General features: G+C 49.5%; 1 protein-coding gene across 3 annotated transcripts; it reads left to right on the top strand.

The window, feature by feature from the left end:
* Positions 1-8500: 8500 nt before the first annotated feature.
* On the top strand, positions 8501-13310 carry KLF4 (KLF transcription factor 4). 3 transcript variants are annotated; one of them, XM_019949009.3, is made up of 5 exons: positions 8501-9101; positions 9214-9334; positions 9985-10975; positions 11066-11230; positions 12219-12355. In XM_019949009.3, exons 1-5 carry the CDS (start codon positions 9097-9099, stop codon positions 12242-12244), a joined length of 1308 nt encoding a protein of 435 aa, XP_019804568.1. In that variant the 5' UTR covers positions 8501-9096; the 3' UTR covers positions 12245-12355. The 3 variants fall into 3 exon arrangements, with proteins under 3 accessions (XP_019804568.1, XP_004315371.1, XP_004315373.1); XM_004315325.4 differs by having other exon boundaries at positions 8507-9101; positions 12241-13310; XM_004315323.4 differs by having other exon boundaries at positions 8502-9101; positions 9985-11230; positions 12241-13310.
* Positions 13311-14266: the final 956 nt, after the last annotated feature.

The following is a 14266-nucleotide window of genomic DNA, read 5'->3' as shown; positions in this document are numbered from 1 at the left end:
TCCTGAAAATTTGTACACCAAACTGCTAATCATAGTCATATCTAGATTAGCAGGATGTGGGTTCATTTTTCTTGGGACCACATTTATTGATTGATTTTTTAAGTAAGCAAGCATTAATTTTTTTATACATTTATTTATTTATTTTTGGCTGCGTTGGGTCTTCGTTGCTGCACGCGGGCTTTCTCTAGTTGCGGTGAGCAGGGTCTACACTTTGTTGCGGTGCCCAGGCTTCTCACTGCGGTGGCTTCTTTTGTTGCGGAGCATGGGCTCTAAGCGCACGGGCTTCAGTAGTTGTGGCTCGCGGGCTCTAGAGCCCAGGATCAGTAGTTGTGGCTCACGGGGCTTAGTTGCTCCGCGGCATGTGGGATCTTCCCGGACCAGGGCTCGAATCCGTGTTCCCTGCATTGGCAGGCAGATTCTCAACCACTGCGCCACCAGGGAAGTCCTGCAAGCGTTAATTTTTGAAATCAGAAAAAAAAAAACTTTTAAAAAATAAAAGGAGCAAAGGATTTTTTATTAAACATAGTATATTCAACAAAAGTGTTTTCTGATTCTCCTTCTGATGCCCTGTTCAGATGACAGTAAAGGAACTGAAAAGGCAAAACCTACCAGGACAAAGAGAATGGGAGCTGGGAAGCAATGGACATATAGACACAAACTTAGATCAGAGGAAGTGAAAAACTAGGCACACTGATTCCAAGGTGCAGGACCCTTGGAAGGCTCAGGATGTGGAGACACCAAGTTACTCAGAAAGTAAGGTGCATGTGGGGACGGAAACAGGACTATTGATTGAAAGCCTATATAAGTAGCTGTTGGAAAATCCATTAATCTATCCATCCATCCACCCACCTACCCACTAATCCATCCATTCATCCATCCAAGTAGTCAAGCCCTAAGATTCCCCCGCTACCCGATGACTACTTTTCCCCCAACTTGAGAAGAAGATTAGAGCTTTATTCACTGAGGAAACTGATCTAAGAACTCTGGAGGGAAGCCGGCACAGCTGAGGACAGGAGCAAACAAGGATGACAAAAGGTCAGGACAAATAAGGAGAAGTGATGCCACAGGCTTCTTTCCCCACGTGGGCTCCAACAACACTGGCTGCCTCACTTACTTAGCTGCACAACCCTGGGCTAGTCAGTTTTTTTTTAACTGTAAAATGGGGTTCACTTGTTAAACAAATATGTATTGAGCACCTACTATGGGCCGGCAAACTGCATTACGTTTTGGAATAAGAATAAGTCAGCCAGGGCCCTTGTCCCTTGAAGCCTGCATTCTAGCGCATCAGTGGCAGTGCCAACCTCAGAAAGTGCTCAGCGCAGTATATCTGGTACCGTGTCTGACAGTCGTGATGTTAATTATTACTTAGAATGTCCCCACTCCTTCTGATTCCTGCAGGGAGAACACAGCAGACTCTTCCAGTACTCGCAGGAGAGACAAGCTTAGAACTTTGCCAAGAGTGTTTACCAGTATATAACTCTCCAGTGGTGAATTTGACTTTGAAACTCCCCGCTGTCCAACCTAAATCTGGACTGGCTTATGAAGGGTCAAGGTCACTGGCTTTCTAGATCGGATACAGCCCAAAAAAGGCCTTTGCAAGTCATGGCACGAATCCAAGAAGTGTGATTCCCAAGTTAATTTATACCTGGCCCTACTTAAAACAGTGTCTTTGTGAGGTTTTAGGTGAGCTTGGTCCTTAGTTGTTGCATCTGCCGTGATGCTGGGATATCCAGTATAGGGGGGTGGGTAGAATTTTGGGGAAAAGCTTTTTGGTCTTCAAACCACGATACTGCATCATCTCCCAGTGTTGGGTACAACAGAACCAATTTCAAACTTATCAAATGGGGATAACTATGTCAGGTTTCATTGCTAGAGTGCAGAAGCTAACACTGATGGTGCCTTTCACACCCAATGTCTCAGTGCTCACAACAACTTTGTGAGGTAGGTACACTCATAGCCCCATTCCACAGACAAGGAAAGTAGAGGGCAGCTAGATGACATGCCCAAGTTCATCCAACTAGTAAGAGGCAGCACAGGGCCTGGAATCCAAATTCTTGGGTGGCCGTCCCAGCCATCTCCTCCTGCGTGTCTGCACCTTCATCCCAAGCTTTTCCTTCATCCCCCATAAGCCAATGAATTCTGTCTGCCAAGACCTCTCCTTCACTGAGTTGAAGCAAGAGGGGGCAAAGAATCAAACTCAGATGATGACACTCTAATCCACACTAACACAGACCAAAGATACTCTTGCCTTTAAAGAAACCCAAAAGAGTCTCTATTTTAATGGAAAACCGAGTTTGCTGAATGAAACACAGAACGTTGAAATTCAACAGTTCAGTGTTTCCCGTAAACACTTGACTCTGAAATCTTTGTTGGGTAAGTACAGCAATCCGAAAAATTCATCAGTAACTGACAACATAGACTGAGGGAGTCTCTGCATAGATTACCTTGTTGAATCTCTATTATGATGCTGGAAATTCCTCTAAGATTAGGTAACTATTCTAGGGCTTTCTCTTTCAAGAAGCTTCTGATCGTCCCTTGATAGAAGAAAAGCCTGTGTCTACATTTGAGCTAGCAACTTTGAAAAATACATCAAGCACAATGTGAGATATTTGAGGGCTGCCAGAAATTTATTCTGACCTTTTTTTTTCAACACGGACACTGGCCATCCTCCCAGCACTCTTCCCACCAGCCAGTATATTAAAATTGATTAACAAACACAATGTTTGTGAGAAAGAGCGAACCGCAGGATAATCAAATGCATTGTTATTATTTTTTAAAAAGTCATTTCCTTGGCCAGGAGTACATAATGTCAAATTGGCAAAAATAACCTATCCTCTTGTCTGGCCCACAAACTGGGAAGAAAATTAAACACAGAATTGTTTGTTTCTTGTTTACATTTCTCAGGGTGTGAAACACTCATTTTCAAACGCTCAGAATCCCTACACTTTCCATAGTGCAAAAATTTGACTTCCATTCTGATTTAAACCAGGGAACCATGTTTTCCTCAGAAGGGCGACATTGTACTGGTCTAAGAATATGAGGTGCAGAAACTTTATTTTCCTTCAGTTTTACTGAGATACAGTTGCCATGCAGCCCGTGGAGGCTTTTAAATTAAGGAGATAGAATCTTCCAGAGTATAATAATGTTTTGCTTCTCTTTTCAATGCTAATCTTCCCTGGGGAAATTCTTTACCAGGCCAGGAAAATTTGGTGAACCAAGTCAAGGAGAAAATTCCAGGAACAGGTTTCTCTGCTGATTTGCCTTCTTTGCCGATTCATTTACTTTAAAGGCTAGATTTCTTTTCAAAAGCGTATAGTATAGTATCAGGATTCTTCTTGGGGCCTTGAAAACAATCATAGTTGATAAAAGATGGTAAATGTTAGACGCTAGTAATTTGTTAAGATAAATATTACTACTATGTATCTTATTCTTAAAAGATATTAGGCTGTACTTAGACATTTAAAAATAAACAATCTAAAAAGAGATTTTGGGTTTTGTTTGTTTGTATCCTCTTAACATCTCAGAACAAGCTGAGGACACTGAAAAGCCCGAATTTAACATATTGCTGTCAGAATGGTTCAGGTCTTTAAGATAATCCCATTAGGTGTAGAATTTCTTTTTAAATAGCTTAAAGAATGTATGGGCCTCACATTTTTGGGCTAAGAATGTAGCTTAAGTGATCAAACCTAAAGGTTCATGAAAAAGATTTTAATTAAATTTCTGAGAATTGATTTTTTAACGTCTGCGATTCATTCTCTGCTCTAAAAACTTCAAAACCCAATGTTTGGGTTTTGAAAGGCAATGGATTTGGCTCCAGAAAAGAGTGGACACTTTCTCTGTCTGGTTTTGGTTTGGCTTTGGGTTATTTTTGTTTGTGTTTTGTAGTTTGTTTTATTACAATGCCTTGGCCTGGGCTGTTCCCTGGTTTTTTGTCCAACTGTTTTGAGAGAACAGAATTATGAAGGACTTTATTTTCTGTCTCCTTCATAGAATTTTTCAAAGAAGAGAAGTGGGTGGAAGAAGAGAAGGGACTGGAAAGCAGAGGACCGAGCCAGTGAACTCTCCACCAGAGACAGACGTTACTGACAAGATAAGGGCAGGGCTCAGGGCAGGGCTCCCAGATGAACCCTTTTACCCAGGCAGCTTTGCTGGCTCCCTTCATGCTACAATGTATACTCGCTGGGCATTTGTCCTAAAGACGCCCCAGTGGAACAGCAGCCACAAACAAGTCGGCAGATAATTGCAGTCCGCTGGGTAAGTAGCATAGAGCGAGTGGCCACATGGCTCTATTAGAGCTCAGAGGAAAGAGGAGGAATCTAGCAGGGACTACACAGACCAAGGGACTATTAAGAGGCTCAGGAGTCTGAGGCCGTTGAGAGCCCGAGGGGAGAAAAGGCATTTCAGACGAGAAAACAGAGGAGGAAAATGCACATTGTGTATTCAGAGACTTGAGAGAGCATCCAGTTAAAGTTGAGGGAGGATGGGATCAGAGTCTGGAGATGATCCTGTCAGTCTGTCTAGAGCCAGAGTAGGAAGAGTTTGGTATACCAGCCTAAGGAGTTTGGTTTTGCTCCTTTAGGCAAAGGGGAGCTGATGGAGGGCAGCTGGGCAGAAATGGAACTGGTGGTGATCTGAACAAACTCGATGAGATCTGGCAGGGAAATTCCAGTGCGACTATGATTGTTTTTTATTTTTATTTTTTTTTTTTGGCCACGCGGCATGTGGGATACCTTAGTTCCCTGACCAGGGATCCAACCCGAGCCCCCTGCAGTGGAAGCACGGAGTCTTAACCACTGGACCACCAGGGAAGTCCCTCCAGGGGGACTGTGGGGGAGGTGGAAGAAGAAGACAACAGTTGGGACGCTTACAGCAGTAATTAAAAGTGATAAATGAGGAGGGCTTGAACCAAGGCAGCCCAACTTGATCGTAAGAGAAGGATAACAGAGATATTTAGGAATAGAAGTGGTCGAACTCTGCGGATGCCTGGATGCCCAGGTCAAAGAAAATGAGGCAGGAGTGGAGGGGAATCTAGGTTTCTAGCTTGGTAAGCTGGGGAAGGGTGATGAAATATGGTGGGGAAAATTATGGTACGCGTCTGAGTGGATTGAGGTTCTTGACCCAAAGGGGGATTAATGGGCACACAGCTGAGAGCTGAAAGGGAGGTCCTGCACTAAACACCTTACCTGGATAATTCCATTTATAGTCCTCATTATTTTAAGCAGTAGATACTATTAATATCCCCATTTTGTAGAAGAGAAAACAGGGAAAGTGAGGTCAAGGAGCTTGCCTAGCTAGAAAGCAGCAGAGCCAGAACACAGACCCAGGAAATCTAGTGTTACAGCCCACTTTCTTAACCTCTGCACAGGACTGAGGTGGAAAAGAGGCTGAGAGTTTACCAGGACATGGGAGTCACTCAGAGGTTGAGAAAAGCTTTGCCACCTTGAGAAAGTTGCAAGACCCTCTCCCAGTTATTTATCCGCAGGGATTTCATTTCAAAGCAGTGGTTACTTAAAAGCATCTCTTGCTTTCACCTTCTGAAAAAGCAGCTTTTCCCGAGTTCTGTGGCCTTTATGCACAGACACCAGGCCAGGGTGCTGCCAGGTACCCAGATCCAGTGTCCGATTCTGGCTGCGGAGTCCTTCCCTTGAAACACTACGTCGCCTCTTCAACCTATCACACCCCTCCATGGCTCCACATGAACCCCTTGGCACTAGATGGTTTCCATCACATCTTCTGCCAACTAATGCAATTTGTGCTGGGGGAAAAAAAATCTATTTTATAACTCCAAGGACATTATATAATCAACTTCCATACCACAAAACTTGTAGTATCAGTTTGCTGAAGTAAAGTCACAAGTATTTAATTCTCCTTGAAAGGGTGTCTTCCATTATTATTTCAGAGTGCAGTTTAGTCATCAAATGTATACTCAGCCTCATGTTTATAAATTATACAGGGCAGGGACTTAACTCTTCTGGACCTACCTGTTCTGAGGAGGAGAGGGAGGGTCGTAACCCTGATGTCACACCGGGCACCCGCCTTGAAAGGAGATGATTTGTGAACTTGAAGTTCTTACCTCTTTTAGAAATGTGGAGCAAACCTACAGATTTCCCTTTATGATGCAATCAGGAATAACCACAAAGTTGCCTGCCACAAAGAGGCACTGGCTTCCCTCCTCCAGAAAGCTGTTTGGAAACTACAAGTTGGTCTTTTTAATTGAGCTTCAGAATCTTCTCTTGATTATGACACAATAATAGTGGTTTTCCAATTCATCTGTGTAATATTGTTTTTTCATTGTGGTGGTTACTTTTGTCGAAGGGGAAGGGCTACTGCCTTAGATAAATGGGAGAAAAGCAGAAAACTCATGCACTGGCTACCTAAATAGGAAATTCCAAGTCCTGACAAACATTTACATCATGAAGGTGATGGCTGCCAATCAAGGCTTATCCAAGGTCAATGCAGTTTAGGAACCTTGGCCTTGATGGTAAAGTGGATAACTTCTCCATGCAATCCTCAAGTCCTAGTATCCCAAGACATGTCTGCCATCACAATGAAAGGAACAGCGGAGGAGGTAGCAGGTATCTTTCTTTCTTGGTTCCTCCTTTTGAAAAGGGCAGTATTTTCAGAGTTAAAGTAACTGGCTGGCTCCTATGGGGTGGGGTTGAAACCCTCTAGGCCGCGGAGGAGGTTCGCGGGGGGGTTCCTGCCAAAGCATGCCCTTCCCCCAGCGGCAGGATCTCGCAGCCATTGGCCAAAGCCGGGCTGGAGGATGGAAGTCATCCTCAAGGGCTTCCAACTCTCCGGACTGAGCGGGATTCCTGGCCTTGGCATAAAGGGTCGAGTGGATTCATTCGGGGAGCGATGCATTCCAAGAATGCTTCTGTGGTTGGCAAGGAGTGGAAAATCAAGGATAACAAATATTCTGAGGAAACCTAATAGGTACCAGGATCGCAGGACTCAAACAAACAAGGTGACGACTTAAAGTACGAGGTAACTGGATCTCGATGAGGGTGAGCGCACACTGCACAGGGCAGGGGCTTCGATCCTTTTCCCGGCCCGCCTCCTACCTTTTCTCTCCTGGGCTGACACCCGGACGGGACCGGCCGCGTTTACTGACAAGGGGGCTCGGTGGACAGGGCGGGCGGAGCCCTGTGCTCGCCTGAATCCAAACAAAACACCTCGCAAGCCTACGTTTAGAAAGCGATACCGAACACCACACTCACGTTTAAAAAAAAAAAAAAACAGCGCTGTTCGCAGAGAAGATGAGGACGAAAACATTTCCCGGCTGGAAAATTACTGATCACAAACTAAGGGGGAGTGGGGGAGGGGAGGCAGTTAGAAGACTGAAATAACGACCGCCGTTTCCTCTTCTCTGCCCTGTGGGCAGGCACGGCTGCCGCGAGCTCCGTGTGCCCTTTTCGGGAATCGGGGTCCCAGCGCACCGTTCCACTTTCTGGCACGGGGACACTTTCCAGCTAAGTCCCTTTCGGTGGGTTTGACCGCTCAGAGCCTAAGCCAAGGGAGAGTTGCCGTTTGACCTTTACCTCGCCATTTCACCTCTCTCTGACTCAGTTTTCTCATCCATAAAATGGAAAGGAGAGTTGCGTGCCTTGCAAAGTGCTTTGAGATTCCAGCTTGAAAGGTGTCCCCACGCCTCACGCCCTTCTCCTCTCCCCCACCTCACAAAGTGACTCTTGAGCCCTTTCACTCCCTCGCTCGCTCCTTCAAATATCAAAACTGTAGCTCCATTTCCAATTCCGGCCTCTTTCCGCCCTTTCCAGGCGGGGAACACCCCTCCTCCGGCCTTCTCAGGCTCCCGGTCCCAGCCACGCAGCGCTGGGCACCCGCCTCTTCTCTGTTCCCCCACCCCCATCCGGCAGAAGAGCCCGCGAAGAACCGTGCAAGGCAAGGCCAAACGCCCGCACTGGAGCTCGGGCCCTAGAGCCGCGGTCCTGAGTGCGTATAAGAGGGACCCGGGCTAAAGGAGTCACGCGGATAATCGCGCTCTTCTCTAGAGCGCAGACAGCTCGACAAGCGCGTCCCGGGACTGGGGTGGGGGGCGCGTTACCGTCCCCCTTCGCCCCTACCGGCCTTCTCGACCGTGAACTTCGAACCCAAGGAGACGCCCATGGCGACACCGACCGTCCTGGTCTCGCGGCGACCGGACCCGCGCCCCATACCCAGAGCCCCACGCCAGGCCCGCTGCCGCCACCGCCGCCGGCGTCAGCGCGGCTCCTGCCCGCCAGCTGCCGGGCTGGCGTCACAGACCGCTGGGCCCCGCCCGCGCCCCTCCCTCCTCCCCGCCCCCACGTGCGCCGAGTTTGTTTATTTAGCTGCCACGGCAACGCGCGGGGGGCTGCGGGAGGGAGGAGAGAAGAAAGGCAGGGGGCGGGGCCTGGCGGCGGGCCCCAGCACACAGCGGGTAGGAGGCGGGGGGGAGGGCGGGAGCTAAGAAGTTATAAGTAAGGAGCGCGCCGGCGGGCGCCGGCAGTTCCCCGGCCCGAGAGAACGAGCGCGGCTGCGGGCGCGCGGGGAGCAGAGGCGGTGGCGGGCGGCGGCGGCACCGGGAGCCGCCAAGTGCCCCTCCCCGCCCCTCCGGCCCCCCACCCAGCCACCCGCCCGCGGCCAGCGCCCATGGCCGCGAGCGCCCCGCGCAGCCCCCCGGACTCCGCGCCCCGCGCCGCCGCCCAGTGCGCAGATCCGCGCCACCGCGGCCAGTCTCACCTGGCGGCGCCGCCCGCCAGCCACTCCGGCCACAGCCCCAGCGCCCACGGCGATAGCCGCGGCGACCGCGACAGCGGTGGCGGACGCTGCTGAGTCGAAGAGAGCGCAACCCGGCCACCGGACCTACTTTTATTCGCCTTGCTGATTGTCTATCTTTATGAGTTTACAACTTTTCTAAGAACTTTTGTATACAAAGGAACTTTTTAAAAAGACATCTCCCTTTTATATTTAATCCAAAGAAGAAGGATCTCGGGCAGTTTGGGGTTTTTGGTTTTGGCTTCGTTTCTAAGTTCCTTTTTTTCCCTCTTCTTTGACTTTGGGGTTCGGGTACCCCACTGCTTCGGACTCCCGAGGATCTTCTGGGGCCCAACATTAATGAGGTAGGTGCGGCGCGGGGCGCAGGGAGGGGTGAGGGCCGGTGGGACGCGCCAGAGTGGCAGTCGAGAGTGGCCCCTGACTCCTGCCCCTGTGTACTCCCCACCCGGCCCGCAGGCAGCCACCTGGCGAGTCTGACATGGCTGTCAGCGACGCACTGCTCCCGTCCTTCTCCACGTTCGCGTCCGGCCCGGCGGGAAGGGAGAAGACACTGCGTCCAGCAGGTGCCCCGAATAACGTGAGTGTTGCTCCGGGCCTTTGGGATCCTCCGGTGGACTTCTGTGGCTGGGGTGGGGACGGGCGGAGCCCTGGGGTCACCGAGAACCACCGGACGACGGGGAGGAGTGGCCACCGCACGGGCTCCGCAGCCTTCCCGGGATGGCTTCCGCGCCCTTGTTTCAGCTGTACATGCGTGTGGTCCGGACGCTGTGGAGCCGCCGGGGGTGCACACCGGGTCCGCACATATCCCGGAGCGTGCAAGCGGCAGGGCGGGAGGTGTCTGTGTACCCAGACGCTGGCTGGGCCAGAGTGAGCTTGGCGCGTAGGCGTCCCCTTGGCGAGGGCGCACCGAGAGAGCCTCGGTGTCCCAATTCCGGGGCGGCGGGAGCGTCCCCAGGATCTGGCGGGGGAGGGACCCAGGCTGGCGAGCCGCGGCGCTGGCTAACACGCAATCGGGCAGACACAACATAACATCCTCCATATCGACGCACCGCCTCTTCTCGGACCCGGGTGTGGGCCATGACTGCAGCGCTGGCACCCGTAGTCCCCGGGCGCTTCCTGCCTGCCCGGTCCCCGTGTCTAGGCGGTGTAGGCGCGGCGGGCCCACCACTACATTGGATGGCAGTTAGGGACAGCACTGACGGTCTCTCTCGCGTCCTGTTCCCGCAGCGCTGGCGGGAGGAGCTCTCCCACATGAAGCGACTTCCCCCGGTGCTTCCCGGCCGCCCCTACGACCTGGCGGCGGCGACCGTGGCCACCGACCTGGAGAGTGGCGGAGTCGGCGCGGCTTGCGGCAGCAGCAACCCGGCTCTCTTACCCCGGAGGGAGACGGAGGAGTTCAATGATCTCCTGGACCTGGACTTTATCCTCTCCAACTCGCTGTCCCATCAGGAGTCAGTGGCCGCCACCGTGTCCTCGTCGGCATCAGCCTCATCCTCGTCCTCCCCGTCGAGCAGCGGTCCTGCCAGTGCGCCCTCCACCTGCAGTTTCAGCTATCCAATCCGGGCCGGGGGCGACCCGGGCGTGGCGCCGGGCAGCACGGGCGGCGGCCTCCTCTACGGCCGGGAGTCTGCACCCCCTCCGACAGCGCCCTTCAACCTGGCGGACATCAACGACGTGAGCCCCTCCGGCGGCTTCGTGGCCGAGCTCCTGCGGCCCGAATTGGACCCAGTGTACATTCCACCACAGCAGCCGCAGCCGCCAGGTGGCGGGCTGATGGGCAAGTTTGTGTTGAAGGCGTCGCTGAGTGCCCCTGGCAGCGAGTACGGCAGCCCGTCGGTCATCAGTGTTAGCAAAGGCAGCCCGGACGGCAGCCACCCGGTGGTGGTGGCGCCCTACAGCGGCGGGCCGCCGCGCATGTGCCCCAAGATCAAGCAAGAGGCTGTCTCTTCGTGTACCGTCGGTCGGTCCCTAGATGCCCACTTAGGCACTGGACCCCCTCTCAGCAATGGCCACCGGCCTCCTGCGCACGACTTTCCCTTGGGGCGGCAGCTCCCCAGCAGGACTACCCCGACCCTGGGTGCCGAGGAACTGCTGAGCAGCAGGGACTGTCATCCTGCCCTGCCGCTACCACCGGGCTTCCATCCCCACCCGGGGCCCAACTACCCTCCCTTCCTGCCCGACCAGCTGCAGCCGCAGGTCCCACCGCTCCATTACCAAGGTCAGTCCCAGGGATTCATAGTTGGGGCTGGGGAGCCCCGCCCCGGCGGGGCACACAGGATGACGCTGACCCCACCTTCTTCACCCCTAGAGCTCATGCCACCCGGTTCCTGCATGCCGGAGGAGCCCAAGCCAAAGAGGGGGAGAAGGTCGTGGCCCCGGAAAAGAACGGCCACTCACACATGTGATTACGCAGGCTGCGGCAAAACTTACACGAAGAGTTCTCATCTCAAGGCACACCTGCGAACCCACACAGGTAGGAGGCCAGAAGCCGCGGAAAGGAGGGGGGCTGGTGTCCAGCCTCACCGGCTGACTACGGACACTCCTCGGGGCCTCCCTTGGGATGTGGGGCGCAGTCTATCTCCTCCATCTCCTGGATCACAGGAGAGAAAGCAAACCGGCGCCTACTATTGCTCAGGAGCCTTTTGCTGGGCGGATGGTATCAGTGCATGAAAATGCAGTTTTGTTAGGCCTTTGAAAGGCAGGGAGATTCCAGGCTGCATGTGGGCCTCTTCTAGCTTGAGCAAACCATTGCCCTTGTAATCAAGAAATTATACTTGGCAAAAAAAAAAGAAAGAAAAAAGAAAAAGAAAAGAAATTATACTCTGCAGCGCAAAAGCATGGTATTTTCTTAAATCAGTTTTTTGTTTTCTAGGCTATTTTTATTGCTTTTTTTCCTTTCCCAGTCTCACCCCTCCCCCTTTCTAGTCTTAACAATTAGGTTTTATTTAAATCCCAAGGACTTAATGGTTAGGCTTGCGGAGATTCTGGTTTAAGATTGTCACCGCAGAGAATTTGTTTGTGGATGTAAGTAGGTATATAAGGTCACTAAGGCACAGCAGTCATGAATAATGTTGGTACAGGAAAAGTTGCCTCCTGTCACTTTCTAGAACCAGTTCTAGTGGGATAGGATATTACTGATTTGGACCAGGAAGAGGCACTAGCAGCCACAGTTTCTAAATTCACTTCCTCCACAGCGATATCTTAGCTCAAAAGAATGAAAACGTTAGTCCAACAGAAGTATAGGTTTAAGTGGTCTTTGTTCTCTGTGATAAGCTATCTAACTTCCCCTAAAAAAAAAAAAAAGAGCAAAAAATTCCTATATTCCTGCTTTACGATCTAAAATTTAATCTGGGCTTAAGAGGTATAAAGACCCTGGATCCTTTCGGAATGGGGTGCTTGGGGAGTTGGTTGAATGTCTGGCCTCTATGGCCAGTTCTTAATTCTTTCACAATCGCTTCCAGTGGCTTTATTTTCCTTTTCCAGGTGAGAAACCTTACCACTGTGACTGGGACGGCTGTGGGTGGAAGTTCGCCCGCTCAGATGAACTCACCAGGCACTACCGCAAACACACCGGGCACCGCCCCTTCCAGTGCCAGAAGTGCGACCGGGCATTTTCGAGGTCGGACCACCTCGCCTTACACATGAAGAGGCACTTTTAAATCCCCAAACAGTGGATATGACCCACACTGCCAGACAAGCATTCAGTATTTTTTTACCTTTCACACTGTCTTCCCGGTGAGGGGAAGAACCCAGCTGGAAAGCACTACAATCATGGTCAAGTTCCCAACAAGTCAACTTGTGAATGGATAATCAGGAGACATGAGGCAACCAAATGACAAAGAACAGATGGGGTCTGTGACTGGATCTTCTATCATTCCAATTCTAAATCCAACTTGAATATATATTCCTGGACTTACAAAACGCCAAGGGGGTGACTGGAAGTTGTGGATATCAGGGTATAAATTAGATCCGTGAGTTGGGGGGGAGGGGAAGACCAGAATCCCTTGAATTGTTTCGATGCAATATAAGCATAAAGATCACCTTGTATTCTCTTTGCCTTCTAAAAGCCATTATTACGATCTTAGAAGAAGAGGAAGAAATTCAGGTACAGAAAATGTGTTTTAATAGCCTAAACGATGGTGCTTGGTGAGTCTTGGTTCTAAAGGTACCAAATGAGGCCAAAGTTCTCAAACTGCTGCATACTTTGACAAGGAAAATCTATTTTTGTCTTCCGATCTACATTTATGACCTAAGTCAGGTAAATACACCTGGTTTACTTTAACCTTTTTATGCAGACAGTCTGTTATGCACTGTGGTTTCAGATGTGCAATAATTTGTACAATGGTTTATTCCCAAGTATGCCTTAAGCAGAACAAATGTTTTTTTCTATATAGTTCCTTGCCTTAATAAATATGTAATATAAATTTAAGCAAACTTCTATTTTGTATATTTGTAAACTACAAAGTAAAAAAATGAACATTTTGTGGAGTTTGTATTTTGCATACTCAAGGTGAGAATTAAGTTTTAAATAAACCTATAATATTTTATCTGAACACTGTTTTTGGTTTTTGTTCTTCCCCTTGAAAAGCACATAACAGAAATTGCAGTTTAAACCCACTGGGTAGGCATGTGAAAAGCACACCAAAAAGCCAACTTTATCTCGACAGATTAAAAGACGACTTTTTAAAGACTAAACCTTACCTGGTTCAGGTTCCTCTTTCAAATGTACTTTAAAAAGTGCATGAAAGCAGTTTCCCTACCTATGAACTTCCAGGTAGAAAGAGCTCAATAATTCTTCAGTTTGCTCAGTTTAATATAAGAGTAGTTATACCCATTCACATTTTAAAAGATCTTTATGGTTTTTCTTTAAAATTAAATGAAAATATAAAAACCTCTCTTTCGAGGCCTGCCCTTGCACTCAGAACAATTTATGTAACAAAAGAACCTCCCCACAGTGGAAAACCCCAAAGAACATGGTTCCACAGTGCCCTCCTGAGGATTAAAGGATTCACTTATGCTTTGTGTAACAGATACGTTACTTTTAGTTATAGCCCCCAAAGAGGGCAGAACCAAAGTTTCTGACAGATTTTTAAAACTTCGTCAGTCCTCTGAAGATAAGCCAGCCCCATTGTTTCAGCTGACTGAAACTAAAGAGGCAAAAATGACTCAGTCACAAAACCAAGTGTAACGTAAATTCAAGTAGATCTTAAATGCTGTTTTTGTAAGTTGGTAGCATATTTCTCAAATTATTAAGGCTTAAAACTTTGCGGTGGATACCCGAGAATCTGAAGTTCATTTGTGGCTGTCAAAAAATGGAAAAAGCATTTGTGACACTTGTTGACACTATATTTGTAATGGTAATGTGGGTGACTAATTAACATTGTCAAGCAGACAGAAGCTGACTGACATTTTCTTTAGACTGCTTATTACCTATCCATTATAGCTAGTGTTCAGAGGTGTGTTTGCACTGTGGGTACATTTTATAAATGGAATGAAAAACAGAAATTCG

This window comes from Tursiops truncatus, chromosome 6, assembly GCF_011762595.2.
Source record: "Tursiops truncatus isolate mTurTru1 chromosome 6, mTurTru1.mat.Y, whole genome shotgun sequence".
Classification (NCBI taxonomy): domain Eukaryota; kingdom Metazoa; phylum Chordata; class Mammalia; order Artiodactyla; family Delphinidae; genus Tursiops; species Tursiops truncatus.
The sequence above is the reverse complement of the archived record's forward strand: the minus strand, read 5'-3'. Positions and strand labels throughout refer to the sequence as shown.

Bases quoted from the DNA above. Each gene is read 5' to 3' on its own strand.
- KLF4 (XM_004315323.4), top strand. The intron at 9,335-9,984 runs GTGAGTGTTGCT...CTGTTCCCGCAG, and splicing joins CAGCAGGTGCCCCGAATAAC to CGCTGGCGGGAGGAGCTCTC. The intron at 11,231-12,240 runs GTAGGAGGCCAG...TTCCTTTTCCAG, and splicing joins ACACCTGCGAACCCACACAG to GTGAGAAACCTTACCACTGT.